The sequence below is a fragment of the Echinops telfairi genome, unplaced genomic scaffold, assembly GCF_000313985.2.
Source record: "Echinops telfairi isolate 266 unplaced genomic scaffold, ASM31398v2 ScPeMD7_7400;HRSCAF=8409, whole genome shotgun sequence".
Lineage (NCBI taxonomy): Eukaryota > Metazoa > Chordata > Mammalia > Afrosoricida > Tenrecidae > Echinops > Echinops telfairi.
This window is the reverse complement of record NW_022111300.1, coordinates 44,634,830-44,657,714: the sequence shown is the minus strand read 5'-3', so window position 1 is coordinate 44,657,714 and position 22,885 is coordinate 44,634,830. Positions and strand designations below refer to the sequence as shown.

At 50.1% G+C, this 22,885-nt stretch overlaps 1 protein-coding gene across 1 annotated transcript in view; it reads left to right on the top strand.

Moving 5' to 3' along the window:
* Positions 1 to 22,885, top strand: part of ALPK2 (alpha kinase 2) — a 116,184-nt gene that overhangs the window by 12,258 nt on the left and 81,041 nt on the right. The window contains exons 2-3 of the mRNA XM_045296055.1: positions 3,838 to 3,965; positions 8,596 to 8,710. Of these exons, the coding sequence (XP_045151990.1) occupies positions 3,857 to 3,965; positions 8,596 to 8,710 (224 nt within the window). The 5' untranslated portion in view covers positions 3,838 to 3,856. The remainder of the gene's footprint in view (positions 1 to 3,837; positions 3,966 to 8,595; positions 8,711 to 22,885) is intronic.

Here is a 22,885-nt window from a genome sequence, read left to right as displayed (position 1 = left end):
CATCTCATTGATGGATGAGCCTTCCAGTGTGGCCCCCAGGTTCACCGTCCTTTTCCAAATGGCCTTCTCCCCTGAGCCTGGACTTACTGCCTTCGAAGGGCCCTGTCTCATGGTCGAGTCTTCGCTGCCAGCTGGATCCCAGATGGATAGTTCTCAGGAGAGCCTAATGCTCAAGGTAGACATTCTCTCCCAGTCAAACACGAGTGTTGTTTGGTCAAAGGCCTCTTTTTGGTTTAAGGCTTAAGGTTTAAAAAAAGGATCTCAGGGTAATAATTACAGGAATCCAGGCTGGAGTCCATGAGAATTTGAAATTCTGTTTGGCCCACCCTCACCCCCACCCCCTCCTCTTGATCAGGAATCCTTTATAGCATAGGTTCCCAAATTTATTTGCCCTACTTCCCTCTTTTCAGAAAACAACAACAACAACAACTCAGCACCCCCATGGCAATTACCTTTTTTAGTACCATGACCCATGGTCCAGGACCAAATGCAGGCAGGTAGGTCTCTGCTTTTGCAGTGCCCCCTGGGTCATTCCACCCTCCCCCAGGGGGCGGCATCACCCACTTTGGGAATCACTGCTCTGCAGAATCCTTGATCAGCATGTCCCCTAATAATAGCAGGCACCACTCTGTTCTTTTGGTCTCAGGGAAGAGGTGACACTTGTTCAACGAGCTCACCAGCCACTTCTTCCATAGCCTCCTCCGATTCCTCACTCTCCACTCTGCTGCTATCGGTGAGTTATTGTGCCTTGGGAGGCTGCTTGCAAACTTGTAAGGCTTAAACCAGGAGAGGGTTTTAGATATCAACTGGACCATCCCTTTAAGAAAAAGTTATTGTGGTTGCTCACAGCAGAAAAGGAAATTGTCGGCGGAGCCACATGGAATCTTTCCTTGAAGTGTCCAAAGTTCTGTGCCACCTTCTAACGAGGGGATGTAAACACAGTGTTCTGGTCCTCAGAACAATCTGGGAGGTAAGCATCAGCCCCTCCTTTGACAGGTGAGGAACAGGTGAAACGGGGCGGGGACCCGGGAGCTCCTGTTTGCTTAGAGCGAAATGCCATCTTCAAACTGGGGGCCCCCCAAAGTAGATTGGCAGAGTGGTGCTGAGAGCCTTGCAGTGTGGGGAGCGCCCTTTGCATTTGGCTCCCAGGACTGCCACCCCGCTGTGCTGGTTGTGCCCTGCTCAGGTCATGTGAACTCTACACAACCCACACAGCTGTACCTGGCGGCACCTGGGCAGCCGCCACTTGATCTGTGATCTGGAGCAAGCTGTACCTTTCTGAGCTTCTGGTCTCTCACCTAGAAGAGGTGTTGTTGTTGTTGTCAGGTGTTGTGGAGTCAGCTCTGACTGGTGGTGACCATCCGTGCAACACAACAAAACACTGCCAGGTCCGCGTCAGCCTCACAACTGTTGTGATGTTGGAAGCCATGGTTGCAGCCACGGTGTCCATCCATCTCCTTGAAGACCTCCCCCTTTTCATTGCCCCTCTACTGAGCATGGTGTCATTTCCCCAGAAACTATAGGAGGTATTAGTAATCATCCTGTAGATCAGGGGTTCTCAATCTTCCTCAGGCCATGGCCCTTTCATACAGTTCCTTATGTGGTGGTAACCCCCACAACCAGAAAATGATTTTCGTTGCTACTTCATCACTGTCATTTTGCTACTGTTATGAATTGGGCAACCCCTGTGAAAGGGTCATTCAATCCCAAAGGGGTTGCGACCCACAGGTTGAGAACCACAGCTGTAGGTAGTTTAAAAGAAATGAGACTAATATACCTAGTCACTAATGGGTTGTTTAATGTCTCCTTGTATGGTGGTCCTACCAGGTAAGGGCGGGACTGCTATTAAAGTCGGTGGTTCAAAGCCACCAGCTGCTCTTCCGAGAAACATGAGGCTGTTTGAGTTACAGTCTCTGAAACCCGATATAAGGTGGCTATCAGATGAAACCAACCGCACGGCAGTGGATTTGTTTAGGGTTTTGCATCACAACACCAGCTTGGCCCCTGACACCCCTCACCCCCCCACCCCCCGGCCAGTGCACAGAAGGAGTGCCTTCCCCAATATGAACATCATTTTCTCCTGGAGAGAGCCATGCCACTTTACTATCAAATTTCTTTCTTCAAAGACAAAGATGTTTATGTGCCTTTTTGGGATAACAGTATGGAAAGCTTCTGACTTAAGAAGAGAAAGAGGAAGTGGGTGTGTGTGGCACCAGCATTCCAAACCCAAACCCAAGGCCATTCCCACTCATGCCTATATGGGAGCAAATGGCCTCATCTTTCTTCTGAGGAGTGGCTGGTGAGTTTGAACCACTGACCTGGAGGGATTAGCAGTTCCATGCCAGACCCACAGCATCGCCAGGGCTCCATTGGCACCAGTCTTAGACTCACCCCAAACCTCTTTAAAAAAAAAAAATCATTTTACTGGGGGCTCGTACAACTCTTATCACAATCCATCCATCCATCCATCCATCCATCCATCCATCCATCCATCCATCCATTGTGTCAAGCACAATTGTACACTTGTTGCCATCATCCTTCTCAAAACATTTGCTTTCTACTTGAGCCCTTGGTATCAGCTCCTCATGTTTCCACCTCCTTCCCTGCTCCCCCCTCCCTCATGAACCCTTGATAATTTATAAATTATTATTATTTTGTCATATCTTACACTGACTGACGTCTCCCTTCACCCACTTTTCTGTTGTCCATCCCCAGGGACGAGGTTATATGTAGATCCTTGTAATCAGTTCCCCCTTTCTACCCCACCCTCCCGGTATTGCCACTCTCAGCACTGGTCCGTCCTGAAGGGATCTTCCTACCTGGATTCCCTGTGTTTCCAGTTCCTATATGTACCAGTGTACATTATCTGGTCTAGCCAGATATGTAAGGTAGAATTGGGATCATGATAGTGGGGGTGGTGGGGGTGAAGCATTTAAGGACTAGAGGAAAGTTGTATGTTTCATCGTTGCTACACTGCATCCTGACTGGCTCATCTCCTCCCCGTGACCCTTCTGTAAGCGGATGTCCAGTTGTCTACAGATGGATCTTAGGTCCCCCATGTGTACTCCCCCTCATTCACAATGATTTAATTTTTTGTTTTTTGATGCCTGATACCTGATCCCTTCAACAGCTTGTGATCGCACAGGCTGGTATGCTTCTTCCATGTGGGCTTTGTTGCTGCTGAGCTAGATGGCCGCTTGTTTACCTTCATCCCCAAACCTGTTACTCAGTCTTGGTTCTGGCCATCCGGGATCTCCCTCTCGGACTCACCTGGGCGTGTCCCCACAGGAACATCTGGCGATGCCTACAGATAGTCTTGATTGTCAAGCAGACAGGGTGCTCCGGGCATTGAGTAGGTAGAGGCTAGGCATGAGCTCACTGTCCTGCCACGCACAGGGCAGCCCCAACCTCAGGGAAGCACCCAGGAGTTGAGGTTGAAATGCCGTGGGCTAAGACGTTCATGGCCTAAGGTGTTTGTGTACCCAAAGCGCAGCCCCGTGCACCTCTGTCCCTAAAACAGAAACAAACCTGTTGTCATCTGTTGAGCTGGTTCTGACGGGTGGGGATCACTTGGTCGGAGAAGAGCAGGGTGCTTCTTCTGTGGGGATGTCAAGGGCATGGCCTTTCAAAGGTTTCTAGACCATTCTTCTCAGGCACCTCCAGGCTGAAACCACCAACGTTTTGGTTATTAGTTGAGCAATCAGCCATTTGCCCCATCCACGATGATTCCTGCCCTCCCTAAGGGTCACTAACAGGCCAGAGTGCCTTCTCAGATTCCCGGGAAGGCCGACGAAATCCCAGAATACAAGGGTGATGCCGGGAATGTCTGTTTTCCAGATTGACGGGGCATGAAAGGATGACGGATGCGGGAGTGCCCCCGAGACGCACACCTTGTTTCTTATCCACGCTGCTGTCTCAGAAGGTGCCCGAGAAGTCCGACACGGAGCTCCGTTGCATCATATCTGGTAACCGGCCTTCCCTGCTTGACTCTTCTCACACGGGACTGTCCCTCTGACCACGTCTTGGTTGAAAGGTCACTTGGGATAAAAATGGATCAAGTAGTTGAATTTTCTTCTTCTTTTTTTTTTCTAAAAGATTTTTTTCCCCCAAGAAACTTCCAGGTCCCTTTTCGGCAACCTTCCTTAGCTCACCTGGGGGCTCTCTTTTAGGCAAATCTCACCTGGATTCTTTTTTTAGACCATCCACTCATCGTCTTCTGAGCGATAGGGGGACCATGAATGAGTTCACCTCTATGATCTCTTGACCTCTCCCTCTGGTCCTCTTACTGAGCTCCCAAACCCAACTAAATGCATCTCTTACAACCTGCCTCCATCAGGCATGCCAATCATTGGTGCAATTGTTGAAATTAGACAGGAGACTGGGCAACTAAGTCAGTCAGAGGAGATCAAGTGTTAGTATTCCAGAAGGTAGAAAAGGCTTTGCTTTTAAAAGGAACTAAAATAACATCATTGGATTAGTATGTCTCTACCATTAAACCCCCCCAAGCAATCAAACCCCAAACAAAACAGCTCTGGTGGTCTTTTCCGAGGGCAGAGAGAAGGCACCACTCTCCTGGAGGGCCCCTTTCCTAAGCACTGGGAGCAGAGCCCGCCACAGAGCCCACCGCAGCCAGGGCTGCATTCCTCCACAGGCCTCTGTCCTTGAGATGCCTGGGTGCCCAGGGCTGAGCTGCCCTGCTCTCTCTCTCTCTCTCTCTCTCTCTCTCTCTCTCTCTCGTCATCCTCACTACACAGGTGCTTTTGTTGGTCTGTTAACCCCAAAGGTCTTTTTTTTGACACAGCAAAAGGATACACAATTAAACGCAAACAGATAAACAACAGCCATTGAGTCATTCTGACCTAGCCTAACATGTAACCCACGGCCCCGCCCGAGCCCTTCCTAGTCACACGCGTGAACCTCCTTCCTCACCTCCCGCCTGCCCAGCGTTGTCCCGGCAGACGGCATTCACAGGTCACCTTGAGGGCTGAGGGTGGCACACCCCATGTTTCCCAGGAAACCCCGTGTTTGGGCCGATGCTGAGCATGCCTATGGGCTCCAACCACCTGAGCCCTGTCCTTCTGACATGTTCCATCTGTGGCCTGCAGGTTGCCTCAGAAAGCAAGGCTGGGCTGTTGGGGTGAGGGTGCTCATCAGAGGAGGGACAAAAGAGGAACCCCACAAAGTGGAAGATGCTACCTCCCTGGTTACTTCCACCTGTCCCACCTCGAGGGAAGCAACAGCCAGTCGCTTAGCAAGTGGGGTGACAATTGGCCTGGTGAGTCTGCAGGAAACACCAGAGCAGAAGCACCCCCAGCTCAGCTCACACCTACCATGCACACTGAGTATTCTTTTCTTTAAAAATCTCATACACACACGTAAAAGGACAACGATGGGCTTCAGAAGAAGGAATCTTTGAGACTCTGGTGGTTTAAAGGTAGAATTGTTGTCTCCCAGTTGGGAGACTGGGGTTCGATCCCCAGACACTGCACCGCACGGCCGAGCTAAATAGCAGGCCAGTGAGTTTCATGCCTCTGAGGTGCTGAACCGGTTCAGGAGAACTTCTAAGGCCGTGATGGAACTGTCCGGCCTGCAGGCCATGCCCAAACCCAAGACTCACTGCCATCAAGTCACGACTGGCTCATAGAGACCCCAAGAGTCAGGGTAGACCTGCCCCTCTGGGTTTCTGAGACTGTCAATGTTTACCAGAGTAGAGAGCTTCAGCTTTCATTCCAGAGGAGCGGGTGGTGGTTTTGAACTGCTGACGTTGTGCTTAGCAGTCCAATGAGCAACTACTGTGCGACCAGATCCGAGAGATCATCCATGCTAGCTAACACCACACGCTTCAACAAAGAGAAGCCGTTTGAGCCATCACATTAAAGATGAGTTCATTAAAATCTTTGACCTGTATGATCCTTGAATGATGTTGTAAATAGCCAAATGGCCTGTAGCAGAGAAAAAAGATTCCCCATCCCTGGTCTAGACGAAGACAGGCAAGGAGAAAAGGTCTGTCAATCCATGTGTGACAATAAGCCCATGAAGATCACAACTGTCTGCTCTGAAACAGGTCATGGGGATGGCCTGGGGCCGGGCAGTCTCATTTCCTTGTGCATGAGGTCACTGTGAGTCAGTGACCCACTCATGGCAGCCAAGCACCACGCCAATGAGAAGGAATCTCCCGAGAAGGGACTGAAAGGGGACACCAGGCCGATTAGAACAGGGAGGTCGGCGTCTTGCAGTCTCCTCATGCAGGGGAGCACATTTTTCATCGTGTCATCATTGGTCCGAGAGAGGCCAGCGCCCAGCAGCTGTGGGCATGTCTTGGCCTGCAGGCATGTCTGCGCCTGACTCCAGGGACCCACTGCTGAATGCTTACCTGCAGGAAGAAGTAATGAGGAACACTCGTGGTGGCCAAAAACACACCCCAGGGCTCAGCACAGAGGTAGATGTAGACATAGCCAGACGCAGACATAGACAGAGCCAGATGACCAATGGTGAACTGAGACTTGGAGGAGAAGCCAAGGGCTTCTGGGTCCTCACAGTTCCTGCCTCCAACACAGCTCACTGATTTGATCCGGTTACCTCCTGACCTTGGTTAGCTTCTCCCCCTCTATGACTTGCAAAGATGTGGAGTCTTATCTTAGTGGTCTCCGAGGCTGGTTTCCCCCAGATCATGCGACAGACGCATGTTCCTGCATGTGGACAGCCCTTTTCAAGCCCAGGCACATGTGGCACATGGCAGTAGATTTTCAACGACCTGGAGGCTAGGGAGAAAGCTCTTTGGGACGGACTGGAAGCCTTCTTCCTCAGTAACAAGGGGAAGGGTCCCAAGAGGAGGACAGAAATCTTGGGGTTTCACCAGAGCATCTCATCAGTATCACATCCATTAAAAGGGACACATGGACCCTTTGTGAGGGGGGGGCGGCGGCAGAGGAGGTCAATTTCTGTGAGGTCATTGATTGGTCACAGGTGCACAGTACCAACCGGGAAACCAGTATCCCAAGCTCCTCCTGATCAGGAAGAAAATCCCACTTGCTCAGCTACTTTGCTCTTTTCTCTTTTCTCTTTTGTACCAAACATACACTCCCCTTTAAGCCCTGTGAATGCATAATTTTCAGAAAGGTAAAAGGGCACGCATATGAATGTGAAGAGAACATTCCCGAGGTTTTAGTCAAGTCATTCACTAATTAGGGATCCAGAAAATATTTAGAGCTGGTTTAAAAACATCTGAAGAATTAAACATCTATCAGCAACTTTATAAGGCAATATGAGGATAAGATGGCCGGACGAGGTAGAACATGGGCTAATATCTTTGTTGTTCCGACTCATAGCGACCCTGTTTACAACAGAATGAAACACTGCCTGATCCTGCGCCATCCTCACAACTACTGTTATGTCTGAACTCATGGTTGTGGTCATTGGGTCAGTCCCCAGGTGTATACCAGCATCACAGGACACACAAGCCACCACAGTACAACAAACTCACAGACAAGAGGTGGATCAATGTCCTATAAGGCAATAGACCCTAACTTATGAGGCTACCTTTTCTGACAGAAGAAAATGATTGGCATCCCATTTGGATAGAAATCTACATGTTCACTCAGTCCGCGAATTTTCATCAAAAATTTCATAGAGTGAAACAAAGTATATCCCTCTAGGTAATTCTTGAGTGGGTTTCTTCCCATATACAACACGGGAAGCATTCAACATCAACATTTTGATCTTATTTTCAAGTTTTGTGTCATTTGGGTTCATCGTTGCTTGAGATCAAGGCAGCATTCTTTCACAGTGTGTGTTAGTCTGGGTTGACTAGAGAAACAAATTCATAAATACTCATATCTGTATAAGAAAGAGCTTTATATCAAAGAGAAATTGTATATTGAGAAAACATCCCAGCCCAGTCCAGATGAAGTCTGATATTAACGCATATGTCTGGCACTAGTCTATAAAGTCCTCTTTAGACTCACACAGCACATGCAATGATCCCGAATGCAGGACGATCAAAGGCCAGTAGGTGGAAGGTCTTGTGGATCCCGTGGCAGGGGTGGGGTGGGCTGGAGCAGGTCTTCATGTGTCTCCCCCATCTTTCTGAATGTCTTAACAGCAGGAAAGGGAAGGCCGAGAGAAAGTGTGTCCTGCCTCCAGGGAGGAAGATAGGAGTTCCCAGAATCCTCAGGAGAAGGCATGCCCAGACAGAAGCCTCTTTGATTATGACCTGATAGACAGGCCAGACTCCACCTCTTCGCTCAAGTTGAGAGGAGATGATGTAACTGCCACACATTGTGATTTCCACCCCCAACCAGAATGAGCACCATCGTAGGTTCATAACTTGCTTCAAAAGTGCTCGTTGAATGATGCGTTTATACCATGAGCTTTTTTAAGTCCCCCAACTAGCATAAGCTCCCTCATGCTCACCCACATTGTTTATTATTTGTTCTTGGTCCTAGCATTGCAGCTTTCTTCCCTAAAATAAATGCCAGGGGCTCCAAAAAGGTGTGGGAAAAGGGAACGAAAGGAACATGGGATTTCCTTACAAACCTTTTTGAAGCGACCTCATACTTAAATGAGTTTTATTAACTTTTACTTCTTTGTCGTTAGGGCAGCCCAAGCCAGAGGTGACTTGGTATAAGAATGGCCAAACCATTGATGGGTGTGGCGTTTCCAGTTACGAGATCTGTGAGAACCAGTATACTCATGTGTTACATCTCTATGGGTAAGTGCCTTGGCCTCTGCACTGTCCCCTAACGTCTTTATACTGTCGTGTGCTGGTCATAAGAATCCTGGTGGCACAATGATTTAAGCACATAGCTGGAGCAGTAGTTCAGTGGAAAGGCCAGCAGTTCAACCCCACCAGCCCCTCCACCGGAGAAAAGACCTGGTGATCTGCTCCCATAAGAATAAGTACGCAGGAAACCGTAAGGGGAAGTTCAAGTCTGTCCTATGGGGGACACAGGACAACATGAGCGAAGGACAGAGATAGGCTCCTCTTTGCTTCTAGAGTTCTAATTTTAGATGCTCTGGGCAGGCCAACATATCTAGCAAGGGCAATTTGCTCAGCTCTGTCCAGCCACGAGTGACCCTTTCTAAATTGCTGTCAATGTTGGTGTAACAACTTTGTCTAGTCTTTTTCAAAGTGACCTAGCGGTTTTTAACTCAGTAAATAACCTTTTTTATTTAATCTTGCTCTCTCTGGAAAGTCAAGAGAGCATGCGAAAGAGGCCATCCAATGCAAAATAATGGGCTCTGTTCACCTGGAACAACAGAGGGAGAAGGAGAAACAGGAAGAGGAGGAGGATATAGAATGTGTGGCCAACTGCCTCCATGGACAACTGCCCCCTTTGTCAAGAGACCAGAAGAATTGGATGGTGCCCAGCCATCATTCCAGAGCATTTTGGTCCAAAGATTCTGTAGAAGAATCCTGATCAAAAGGATGAAGACGCAGAGTAGAATTTCAAATTCTCAGGGACACCAGACTTTGCACAAATCCCTTAAATGTATGCCCTGAGATAATTGCTTAGCCTTAAACCCAGAAGATCCACTGAAGTCTTCTGAAAACCAGTAATAGTTTAGCTTGAACTGGTAAAGAATGTTTGCCTCCAGTTTTCTACTTGCTTAAAATCTACGGTATGGGATCAGATCAACAACAGGCAACTTCAAAGACGGGATGGGAAGCTCAGGGGGCCGTGCATTGATGTTCATGGGGAGGACCAACTCAGAGAAAGAGGATAGGAATGCTTACATAACTCAATCAGTATAACCAATGCCACTACATGGTGGGTGTCAGAGCTATTGAATTGCTATGTGTTTTATTGTATATATTCTCAAGAACAACAAAATATATTAAAATGGGAGAAAGAAAGTATGCTCAGATCATCCAGTCTTTCGTGTGTGAGATGGGAGGAAGGAGAGGTGACTGCCTAATTTCTTCCTCTGTCCAACAGAAGAGTGGCTGAGAGGAGCCAATGAAAATGCTCATACCAGGCTGGTGATGCTACAAAGTAAGATCAGGGATTATTCTATCGTAGTTGAAATGCTTGACTCAACTGACTGACCACCTGGCTAGACTGGCATTCAAGATATTAAATTACCTGTAGCTTTTAAACAGTGTTCGTCCATCAGGGGCTCTAAGCCAACCATTTTGCCTGATGCTACGATTCCAGGGGAGTCACACAGACCCTGTACACAGCCTCATAAAACCTATAATCCAGCATGGAGCCCCCCACCCCCCAAAACCCACTGCCATCGCATCAATTCTGATGCGCAGTGACCCTATAGGACAGAGTAGAACAGCCCTTGTGGGTTTCTGAGGCTGTACATCTTTACATGAGCAGAAAGGCCTCATCTTCTTTTCTCACAGTTTTGAACTGCTGACCTTGTGGTTAGCAGTCCAATGCATAATCCACTATGCCACCGGGGCCCCTCGCATGGAAGACAAGCAGTGAACAAATGAGGCCTTCCCTCTCTCCCTGCTCCCATATACTCGTGAGACAGTCTATCTGGCATTTGCCAGCTCTCCTCCTGCCTCTTCCTTCCAGTCTTGCCAATGCCTCCCTGTCCTCCCTCTTCACCCCCCTTAACTTAAAACCTACAAGTTGATGGGAAATTCTAGCTACCCACAGGTCTGCCCAACCTCGAACACGCTCTTTTCCTTTGAGTGGATAGTATTGGCCTCCCTTTGGGAGCTTGTTTACTGTTTAGGATGGATGGATACCTCAGTAGACTTTGGGCCTCACCAGAAAAGGAGCTTTCTCTGTTTCACATGAATTCATATCTCATGTCCCAAATATAATACTCATTAAAGGGGTGCATGGGTGGATGCCTATGGCTTTCATTAGTGTGTTTTAGATGTGTGTTGAGAAACGTTCCTCCCTCCTGTACTGACTGCAAGTGCTGTAACTGTGTAATTATTATTTTTTAGATTGTGTGTGTGGATCAGATGAATTTCTGCAGAGCAGACAATAGCTTTATGTTCAATGCTTCATACACACTCGGAGTCAGCTCTCCACGGTCATCCCTCGCTGAGCCCTCGTTCATCCCCCATCTCCCTGTGCTTTCTGCTGACACTGCCCCCCCCACCCCTTTCTGGATCTCTTCCTCGGGCAAGTGTTGCCCATTTAGTTTTAATTGGGGGTGTGTGCTAATGAGGAGTTGCGTTCAGTCCCAGGTCCCTGGGGGGAGAGGGGCCGGTGTCCCACAGTCTCTATCTGAGTAAGTCTGATCTTGTCATGATGCTGTGTTCATTTACACATTTTTATTCCAGGACCTTCTAGTCCGATTCCTTTCAGAGCAGTTGGTAGGGGGAGCCGGGCACCATCTAGTTCTTCAGGGCTCAGAGTTGGGGAGACAGGCATTTTCATGGCCCACTGGACTTATTGTATCCACAGGCCTTTCAAATTTCTCTTTTTCTTTAATGTTTTTTTAAAAACAAATCATTTTATCGGGGGCTCTTACAGCTCTTCCAACAATGCATCCATCCATTGTGTTGAGCACCTTTGTACATACGTTGCCATCATCATGTTCAAAACATTTTCTTTCGATGTGAGCCTTTGGTCTCAGTTCTCCCCCCGCCCTCCTTCTGCTGGATGAGGAAAGACCAGCATTGCACCTTCGATGGCTGCTCACCAGCTTGTGTGACCACAGTCCCCACGCACCAAAGTTGGATGCAGAACATTGTCTTTGTGAACTACGTCATGCCGATTGAGCTTAGTGACCCCTAAGGATTATGGTCCTGGTCAGATCCACCTCTTTTGAGCCATCTCCTTTTAGGCAAGTTATTTAATTTGCATGTGCCTCAGTTTCCTAGGGCAGTGGAATCATGAAATGAGGGTAATAATAGTGTCTGTTCCATGGGATTGGTGTGGGGATCACATTGGCCCATGCAAAGATTCTAGAATACTCAATAAATAACAGCTATTTTGTGTTTTGATGTGTTTCCCCACACTATATGATATGTTAGGGACCGGTGGAGACGGGGTAACTTGGGGAGAAGTGTAGTTTAGTTTGGCAGTCTCCCCCCCCATCTGCTGTGTCCCTTCTGGAGGGGAAATCTCATTAACAAGCTTGACCAAGGAATCACTGGGGAGAAATAAAGATGACCGATCTCGCTATCTCTTGGCTGCGACAGAGAGTGCCACCATCCAAGGTTGGAAAGCATTTTGTGAACTTTGTGTTCCCATAAGTAGGTGTAATAAGTCTTAAGGACCGACTGGAAGAACTTCCTGGCACCCGAAGGGCTGCCTTGTTCCCAGCACTGGCCCCAAGGCTGTTCCTGCGACATTCTTCCTGAATGACTAGGGCAGGTTGCCCCACAGCCCTTCCTCACACAAAGCCTGGAGCCCCAGTCTGCATGCCGAGGGGCTGACAGAGTTTCCACCGCAGGGGGTGATAGGTCCAACGCTGAAGGCCCATCGCCTGTCCTCACATTACAGTTGTGAGGTCAGTCCCTCAGGGGAGTGAGTGACCATAGTCCCCAGGCACTGGACCACTCAGCTTTTCCCATGTGCTCATTCATCTTTTGGAGAGTGGGGGGTGGGGGTAGGGGATGGACAGAAACCAGCACGTGGGTGGTTACTCTCACCCCAGAGCCTCCCCTTCAGGGCAAACCAGCAGTAACCTTGGGTAGGTGACAGATTAGAGACCTTGGGAATCATCAAGGGAAAGGGACCAGAGATCTCCAATTAGGCAGAATGTTTCAGAAAACGACATTCCGTTCAACGCCTCGCCTCTGAGAATTTCTGAGGCCACCGGTATCCTTGGGGACGTGCTCAGGCCTGGTCCTTACAAACGATCACAGGGTCGTGGTCAGCACTTCAAAGGACTGAGAAGACAGGAGGTCTTGGGCTATGTCAGTCTAGAAGAGATCATCTTACCAACTCCCTCTCTCCAGGGGGTTAGATCCCAAAGGGGGTCCCATAGCCAGTGAGGGGCTGAGTGGGAGTCTTGCCAGCTGCCTGGCTGAACGGGTCCTGGACGACGAGGCCCAAACGGATCCCTGAATTCTTGAGTGAAAATCTTAGCACGGATTGGTGAGGCAGTGCAGCCTGGCTGCCGCTTCATGGGAGTGAAGAAGCTAGGCTCAGGCCAAAGTGGTGGGCTTGTCCTGGGCGGGCAGGACAGACACAAAGACGGTGTACGGATGGACTGTCAATGCGATCGCATGTTCAGTTTTACAGCCCCGGTCATGACAACCAAAGCTAGACGTGATTTCCACAGGGAGAAGTGCATGCATGGACGTGGGGGGATTCAAAGTGCTCCTGGAACGATCAAAGTAAAAGACAGCGGAGTGTTCCCACGGACTTAAACACAAACACACACACACCCTTCGTGTCTCTATAAGTGCAGCACAGGGGGGTATATGTGTATCTTTAAAAAACTCAGAGGACAGACAGAGTGCCCTGTGGGTTTCTGAGATGGCTGCAACTCTTTACGGGAGTAGAAAGCCTCGTCTTTCTCCCACAGAGCGGTGGATGGATTTAAGGAGCTGACCTCCTGGGTGGCCGTCCGACATGTAACCCACGACGACCGCGGGGCTCCCTGTCTCTTCCTCACGGCCTTCCGTCCTTTTTGACTCACAGTGACCCTGCAGGACAGGGTAGCCCTTGCCTTGGGAGTTTCTGAAACGGTAACTCTACGGAGTAGAGAGCTCTGTCTTTCTCCCACAGAACAGCTAGAAGTTTTGAATTGCCGACCTTGCAGTGAGCAGCCCAGTGAAAAATACAGACAGCGATACATGATTTAGAACCTGCAAACCCCATTCTGACACCCCCAGTCGTTGCAAGTGAAGGCAGCTCATTGGGCAGTTCCTAGGGGCCTCGGCTTCCACGGTAGTGCAGGTCCACCCAGGGGCCGCCGTTTTCCCCCCTGAGAGTCCAGCGAAGGGGCTTTCTCGCTCTTCATACCAATGTTGGAGGCGACCCTCCAACATTGATCCCGGTGGTCAGAATGTGGTTTCTGGCCAGCAGCATCAGTACCTGCTGGGAGCTCCTTAGAAAGGCAGAATCAGGTAAAGCAATCCTAAGACTCTCCTGGGGAGCTTGTTAAAAGGTGGATTCTGATTCAGTGTTTCTGGGCAGGAAAGGTGCGTTCTCAACAAGGGGTGGAGTTAGAATGAACCGGTTTGAAGCCCTGGGCAGAATCCCAGTGCTCATCCTAGACCCCAAACCAGGCTCTGCATTTTAATAAGATCCTATGTAAGGCGTGTGCATGCCAACCAGAAATCCCCCTCTAAGAACTCTCCTCACCTCCTGCATCTAAACTCTTGTGACTTCATTGGCCAGACCCAGGTGATCTAGGGGCCCTGGTTGGGTATTGGGTTCAGGGTTGGACTACTAACCTCAAGGTCAGTGATTCAAACCCACCAGCCACTCGTTGGGAGAAAGATGAGGCTGTCTGCTCTTATAAAGACTTGGAGTGTTGGAAACCCTACGGAGCAGTCCTGCTCTGTCACACGGCATCCTGTGAGTTGGAGTCCATTCGATGGCACTGGGTTAGTGGATTAGTTGATCATTTTACTTTATAGACAATCCAAAGCCCAGAGAGATTTGGGCACCTGCCCAAGGCCACAGGGCCAGTCAGAGCAAAGTGTGTCAGGGTAGATTTGCGCTTCCTAAGATTTCTGTGGCTGAATCTTCAGAAGTACATAGCTAGGTCTTTTTTTCCCCCCTGAGGTGCCCCTGGAGGGATTTGATCCATTAACCTTTGGGTTAGCACCCAAGTGTGTTAACCACCACCCAGGGCCTCCTAAGGTAGAATTTTGTTGTTATTGGGCACTGTAGCATGGACCTGTCCGCCCCGAAGCTGTAAGCTTTATGGGAGCAGATAGGCAGGCCTTTCATTCCACAGGGCCACTGGATGGGTTTGACTCTCCAGCCTTTCGATGAGTAGCTGGGTGTTGCGCCAATTGCATCATCAGGGCTCCTAAGGTTATAGTCCCCCAACCCAAACTCACTGCTATCAAGTTGATGCTGACTCATAGGGAGAGTGTAGGAGAAGATAGAACTGTACCTGTCAGTTTCTGAGACGTTAACTCTTTATGGGAGTACACGGCCTCATCTTACTCCCGTGGAATCAGCTGGTGGTTTTGAGCTGCTACCTTTCCCATCAACAGCCTAAGGCGTAGCAACGAGGCCACCAGGGCTCCCCACATATAGCAAAGTTTATTGTCACCCAGTCCATGGCGGCTCACAGAGATCAATAAGACAGCCTAGAACCGCCCCTTTGGGTTTCTGAGACTTTATATTTTACGGGAGCAGCCTCGTTTTTCTGCTGCAGAACAGCTGGTGGATTTGAATCCTGATCTTGTGGTTAGTAAGTCACTATACCACCAGGACTCATCAAGGCAGGATTAGAACCCAAGAAGTCCTGGGGACTGTTAGATCACCCACCATCTCATCCTAGCAGGGCCAATCTCTAAAATGAGACGTACTGAAATGTACACCTTAATGTAACTCAAAAAGAAGTGAGCTTTCGGACTTCCTTCAAGAGTAAGGATTCATTGAGGGTCTACAGTGTACCTGGGGCCACTCAAGACACTGGGCGTCCAGGAGTGCACACAGTGGGGTCCCTGAGTGAGACAAGAAAGAAACCAGCAGATGTGACCTGTCAGGTGGAGAAAAGCCGAAGGGGCCAAGGGCAAGGAGAGGCCTGAGAAAAATGGAAGGGCAACTGACCGTTCCCTGGGGGACACGGGAATGAGTCTGGCGGTAGGAGCATGTCGGTTGCAGTGGCCGGAGCAGAGGGACTGAGGAGAGTCCGAGGTGCTGAGTTCAAGAGTCGAGGGAGACTGCATGCTCATAGGGCAGGCCTGCATGATCTCTCAGTCATGTAGGTCACGGTGCCTGAGTTTGGCTTTAGGAGACGGAGACATCTAGGAGGGTTTCTAAGCAGGGAACTGGAATTTCCCAAAGGGATGCTGAGAGATGCAGTACCCGTGCAAGGTGCAGGGTGCCCCATTCCTGGTCAGGGGGCTGTCGGGGCGGGCACTATGGGGAAACATGGAGGCAGTGGTTTCAGTCCTTCTGACAAGGGAGGACAGAGGCCTGATCCAGGATGGTCCCAGAAAAGGTGGCAAGCAGTGGCCAGCTGCAGGATACATTTGCCTAGACTTCCGGTTGGATTCGACATGAGAGGGGAGGTGCACGTGGAGGACCTTCAAGGTGAGCGCTGGAATGATGGAATCGAAACTCTTGATATGAGGAGGCTGGGGGACTAGCCGAGCCAGCCCCAGGGCACTCAGAAGTCACCCAGCAGCCACTCACCGAAAGGGTGGAGATTCTAATCCCACAGAGGTGCCTTCCAAGAAGAAAGATCAACTTCGGAAAATCCATTGGTCACCCAATGACTCAGTTCTCCTCTGGCCCCAGGGCTGCCGTGGCTCACAGTCTGCTCCAGGCAGCGGCTTTCTAGCAGGAGCAAGAGGGGCCAGGTGAGAGAACCAAGAGTTGGGCGCGGGATGTCCTGGCAGTTTGAGGTGTCAGCAGGTTTCGGTAGTTCTAATCCTGGCCAGTGACGGGGTCGCTAAGACCTCGCTGGGCTGTGGTGTATCTAATGGTGCATTATCCTCAGTCCTACCCTACAAAGATCCATCAGAGGATGGAATTTGCCATTTCATTTGGGACTTTTTTTCCCCTTCAGTGATCGCACTCTCCGGTGAGGTTTCTGGGGCACCCTGGCAGTTTTGGGGCCCAGTGGGTGGAGGGGTGAGATTGTTTGCAGGCCCCTTGTCTTTTCCCTGGGGAACAGTCATTAGCGGTCTGTCCAGGAAGCCTACCGGTAACCAGGTCGCTGGGGTTCTTTTCCTTTCAGAAACCAGGTTGCTCATTTCCTGTTCGAAAAACGTCTGGTCGGGCTGCCTTGCTCCCAGAAGCCCAGAAAGCTACCTGCGAGTTGGCGCCAGACACGTTGTTAAGCTAGTGCCTGGCAGGAAATGGCCCTGTTTGGGCACAGCCCTCCTCTCCCTGCAACAGAAAGCCAGGTGCCCATCCCCACAGTTCTGATAGGAGGTTAGCCAGAGCCCTGGTTAAAAAAGAAAGAAAGAGAGAGAGAGAGAAAGAAATAAAAAGACTTCAGGCTAGGAGAGGCAGTTCCCAGAACCCCCCAGGACCAGGGGTGAGAGGTCATAAAGGTCAGCAGACAGACCTGGAATCATCTATGTCTTTTTTTCTTTCTTATTTTTCTCCATCTTTTGTTTTGTCTCCGTTATTGCTGTTTTACCTATCTATCTAAGACAGGCATGGGACGCCAGCCCAAGGAGACAGCAATGGGACCTACGGTCCAGAGGGACTTGAGGAGAGGAGGGGGTGGAGGACAGGAGCAGTGAGCAAACAAGGCCGTAGACAGGGGAACAACTAGGGAATTAAAATCAGGAATGAGGAGGACACAGAGATCCTGGGGGTGTTGGGAGAGCAGCAGTCTCGCTGAGAGGAACGGCTGAGAGGCAGAAGAAGAGTGTGTGATGGTGGGGCAGGGGAAAGGAAAGCAAACAGATGACAAATCTAGGAAGCAAAGCTATGACCAGAGGTGTAAACATAGGTGTGTCTTATGTAAATATAGTAATTCATTAAAACAGAGGTATTGCCCTATGTACATATATTTATATGGAAATACATTGAGGAAGTGGGTGGATGCTCAAACCCTCCCTCAACATAAGAACACTTTGTTTCTAACAACCTGGTATTCCGTGATGCTCACCCTCCCAACACAATCACTGAAGACAACATGGGTGCATAAGCAAATGTGGTGAAGAAAGCTGATGGTGCCCAGCTATCAAAAGATCAAGTGTCTGGGGTCTTAAAGGCTTGAAGTTAAACAAGCGGCCATCTAGCTGAGAAGCAACAAGCCCAAATGGAAGAAGCACACCAGCCTGTGTGGTCATGAGGTGTTGACGGGATCAGGTAACAGGCATCAGAAGACCCCAAACAAAAAATATATTGTTGAGAATGAGGGGGGTCAGAGCAGAGACCCAAAACCCATCTGTAGACAACAGGACATCCCCTCACAGAAGGGTCACAAGAAGGGATGAGTCAACCAGGGTGCAGAATAGCACCAATGAAACACACAATATTCCTCTGGTTCCTTGAGGCTTCCTCACCACCCCATTACCATGACCTCAGTCCTGCCTTTCAGTTCTGACTAGACCAGAGCATGCACTCTGGTACAAATAAGAGCTCACGACACACAGAACCCAGGATAGATAAACCCCTCGGGAACAGAAATGGGAGTAGCGATACTAGGAGAGTAGGGGGAAGGTGGGGGGAGGAAAGTGGAGGAAGGGGAACCAACTGTAATGCTCGATGCATTACCCCCCTCTCCCCACCCGGGGCGTGAGCTACAGAAACGTGGGCAAAGGGGGAACAGCAGTCGGTGTGAGATATGAAAAAAATAATAATTTATCAAGGGTTCCCAAGGGTGAGAGGGTAGGGTAAGGAGAGAAATAAGAGGAGTTGATACCAAGGGCTCAAATAGAAAGCAAATGTTTAGAAACATATGTACAAATATGCTTGATACAATTGATGTATGGATTGTTATAAGAGGTGTAAGAGCCCCCAATAAAATGATCTTACAAATATATATATAAATAATAACAATAATAAGGATTTGAGGGTGGTAGTGGGTAGGGAGGTGATAAAGGGGAGCGGCTATCAAGGAGGTGAGGAAGAAGGAGAACATTGTGAAACTGATTGTGGTAACAAGTGTACAAGAGTACTGGATGTGACTTAATTATGGAATGTTACGATATCTATAAGAGCAGCTCCCAATAAAATGATCAAGTAAATAAGTGAATAATATTTAAAAAGGAACAGGGAACACTATCTCAGTTCATCACAGAAACCTCAAATCAGAATATAACAAAATGTTAAAACTGAAAGTCCTTAAATAATCATCATCATACCAATAAAGAATAACGGCTCTCCAAGCCATTCTAATAGTGCACAAGTGACTCAGGGGCTACCGTGTGCCAGGGCCCCAATTAACTCACTTCCTCCTCCAGTCTCTGGTGGAGCCCATGGGATAGCACTTGGCTCCTCATTGGAGAGGGGGGGGATTCAAACTCACGCAGAGAAACTGCTGATGGCAGGCATGGTGACGGGCTTGTTGGCCATTTGGTGACTGACGTGGAACTCCCAGGAGTGCAGATCTTCTCTCCCCTGCGCTTGTTTCAGACAGGTGGCGTGGTGGTTCTGTGTTGGGCTGCTAACCACAAGGTTGACAGTTCGAGATCCCCAGCCGCTCCGAGGGAGAAAGACAAAGTTTATAGTCTGGGAAGCTCATGGAAGAGTTCTACCCTGTCCTGTAGGATCGTTAGGGTTGACATTGACTCGATGGTTGTGAGTTTGGGTTTTGGAGGGAGACGCCCTGGTGGAACTGTGATTAAGTGTCGGCTGCTACCTGAAAAGTCGGCTGTTCGAACCAGCAGCTGGAGAGAGATGGGGCAGTCCACTTCCTTGGAGATGTTCAGCCTTGGAAACCCAGTGGCCAATGCTTCTCTGTCCGGCAGGGTTAGTATATGTCAGAATAGATTCGATGGCAAATTTGTCCTATAAGGTTGGTCTGTTTTTGATTCTCAGTCAAACGCTGGTGCCAGCACAATTATTGCTGGGAGTCGGTCAGGGGCTGGTCCACCCCAAGCAATGTCCCCCTGGCTTTGCAATCTGCTCCCGGTTGCACTTGTCTGGAGAAGCCACACGGGCCCTGCCTCTGGCTCTCACAGGATATTCCCAAGCGGGGCCTCTGAACCTTGCCAGTGGGGGGCCTATCCCCCGGGCCTCCCACCCTCACCACCACCTCTGCCACTCCCATGCCAGCTCACTTCCTTACTGCCCTTTCCCTGGCCGCTTCTGCCCGGAATGCCCTCCAGCCCCCACCCCCTACCCCCAGCCCCAAGTTAATCCCTCCAGGCTGGGTCGGGTTCCCTGCCCCTGGCCCAGGTCCCCGAAGCTCTGGGAACCTGACCTTTCCCCTGCTGAGCATGGAAGCCTTCACTGCCCATGTGTGCCTGCCGAAAGCTGATCGGGTTTTTCAGATCACATACTGCTCCCTGTTCAGACCTATCTCTCAGCCAATGCCCCCACCCCCGCGCCCCCGGCCCTGGTCCCCACACCCTAGGGAAAGAAGCATCTCTGCCTGTCTTTATCAAACCCAAGCTGCCTGCTGGGCATGCAGCTGTAGGTGCTGGAGAAGACACATGATTGCTCACTGGGGCTTTGGGGTCTGGGAAAATTGTGATCCCACCCAGGCAGAGGGCACGGGCTATGTCAGATCTGAGCCCAGGGGCATCTCCACCTCTCCCCCTGGACACTGTGTGGTGATCTACATCACAGTGGACTGGAGTCTGAAGGTGGTCACCACTTGGGTCTGGATGAAGACCTCCCCACCTGGGCCCAGCCCTCCACTCAGTATGCCCCTACCTTTCGATTGGCCATGCCTGCCTCAGTTTCCCTGGCACAGCCCTAGTCTGCCTGCTGACCCAGTGTTCATTTCCCAGGGTCCCGTTCACTCTCTGAGTTATCCTACTTCAACGGTTAATAATGCAGGTGCCCCGCTCCCCCAGTCTACCATTCCACAGTCTCTAAATAAAAAGGGGGCGCTGACATTTTCTGGGGGTGCCTGAAACTCTCTCACCTCCACTAGCCTTTGTGTTAGCTTTTCTGTCTAGAATGATCTGCCCCTGTCTCCTCCCCCAAACTGGGCACCTACTGCCTTTCCTGTCCAGTCCTGCTGTGCGTTGCCTAGGTCGGCGTCAGCGCACAACTTCCTGTGGAGTTGAGCCCCTCTGCACCCGCCCTTGGCTTGAGTGCTAAGGACACTCAGTGTGTACTGTCCTGAAGCTCTTTCCACAGATGCTCGCCTGACTTCTTGGGTGGGAAAGGGTCCAGGAGCCGAGCTGCTTTTTCGAATGCAGTGGCTGCAACAATGGGCAACGATGGTGAGGAGGACGCAGGACTGAGCAGACAGTGCTGGTCTCTGTTGCGTGTGGGGCGGCTATTATGGGTCAGAACCACTCTGACGCATCAAGTCACAGCATCTCCGACCTTGTGGTTAATGTGGTTAATGTGGTTAATGCGGCGCCTTGTATACCATAGATATTCCAGTAAATACACAGGTAACAGAACATTCGGCATTCCAACAGTCAACCCATATACGGGTCAGTGGCTTCACGTTCATCCTGTTGGCCAACCACCTCCCTTATCTGTTCCCAAATGAGGCCATCAGCCTAAACCAAAACTCAGTGTCCCCCTCAGTGTCCTACAGTGTTTTCAGCTAAGGAACAGTATGGCCAGAGTGCTCCTTAGAGGCAAGGACAGCAAGACTTTGTCTCACATACTTTGGACATGTTGTCAGGAGAGACCAGTCCCTGGAGAGGGACATCCTGTTTGGTAAAGTGGAGGGGCAGCGAAAAAGAGGAAGGCCTTGCAGGAGCTGGGCGGACACTGTGGCTGCCACAATGGGCTCAAGCACAGGAACAACTGTGAGGGCCGTGCAGGGCCAGCCAGGGTTTCCTTCTGTTGTGCACAGGGTCGCTATGGGCTGGAACCAACTCCATGTTACCAAACAGCAACAACAAACGTCTTCTTCTCATTCTAACACCAGTAAAACCAATCATCTCTTTATGGATCGGGGATTAACCAGGCAGTTAAGACTCACTTTCAAGTGTTCAGGGTAATGGGACAACACAGGAGGCTGGGGGGTGACGGGGGAAGAGGCGGAGCTGATACCAAAGGCTTGAGTAGAAAGAAAACGCTTTGAAAAGGATGATGGCAACACAGACACAAAGGCGATCGATACACTTGATGTATGGATTGTTATAAGAGCTGAAGATCCATCAATAGAATGATTAAACACACACACACACACACACACACACACACACACACACACACACACACACGCGAGCCTGGGAAGTTGTGGAGCCAAACAACAGGCGGCGAGGTAGCCCAGAGACTGAAGCCCGTGGGAATCCACGACCACACAGACTGCAGAGATAAAGGGCGTGGCAGACTGCCAGCCCAGAGTCTCAGGGCAGAAGTTGCCCCCTGGTGGTGTCCCCCCTGGAGCTACAGGATTGCAGCTGCTCCTGAAAGTGCCACCTGAGCTGGCTTCTCTCCCCTACCACACCCTCTAGGTCAGGGGTCCTCAAACTTTTTGAACAGGGGGCCAATTTACTGTCCCTCAGACCCGTTGGCGGGCCGGACTATAGTTTTAAAAAAAGTATGGACAAATTCCTATGCACATTGCACATATCTGATTTTGAAGTAAAAAAACAAACGGGGCAAAGACACCCGGCAGGCTGGATAAATGTCCTCGGCGGGCCGCATGTGGCCCGCGGGCCATAGGTTGAGGACGCCTGCTAGGTGCTGCCTCATTTGGCCAAGGGCAGAAGGTGGCTAGTGGTCACGGGAACCTGGGAGGCTCGGCCTCAGGGACTTAACCCAGTGATCTTGAGATGAATAGGGAGCAGAGTGGGTCTGAGGCAGTCCAGCGCCAAGGCCCACCCAGTTCTTTGGCTGCATTTCAACCCATCTTTCTTGGGGATGTGACGGGGTACATTGGTGAATGGAGAAGATACTTTCTCAGTAGTTTTGAAAAGTGTGCTGGCTCCTTTGATGTGTCCAAGTGGCTGGGCCTTGGTTCCCAGGTGTCTGGCCAAATCCCAGTGTCTTTGCTGTCATGGAGTAGTTATGTGCAATCCAATCTGAGGGCCTTGGGTGGGGCAGAGTGTAATATGAGGTCATTCCCTCACCTATGACGCCATGCATCGCAGTGCAGTGTACTACCATCTTGTGCTGTAATCCCATGATAATCCAATGCCGTGCAATCCATCGGCTGAGGTCTCATCAGTGGAGACTTACCCACTTCTGAGCTGTAAGGGCACCAGAGTAGACACAGAGAC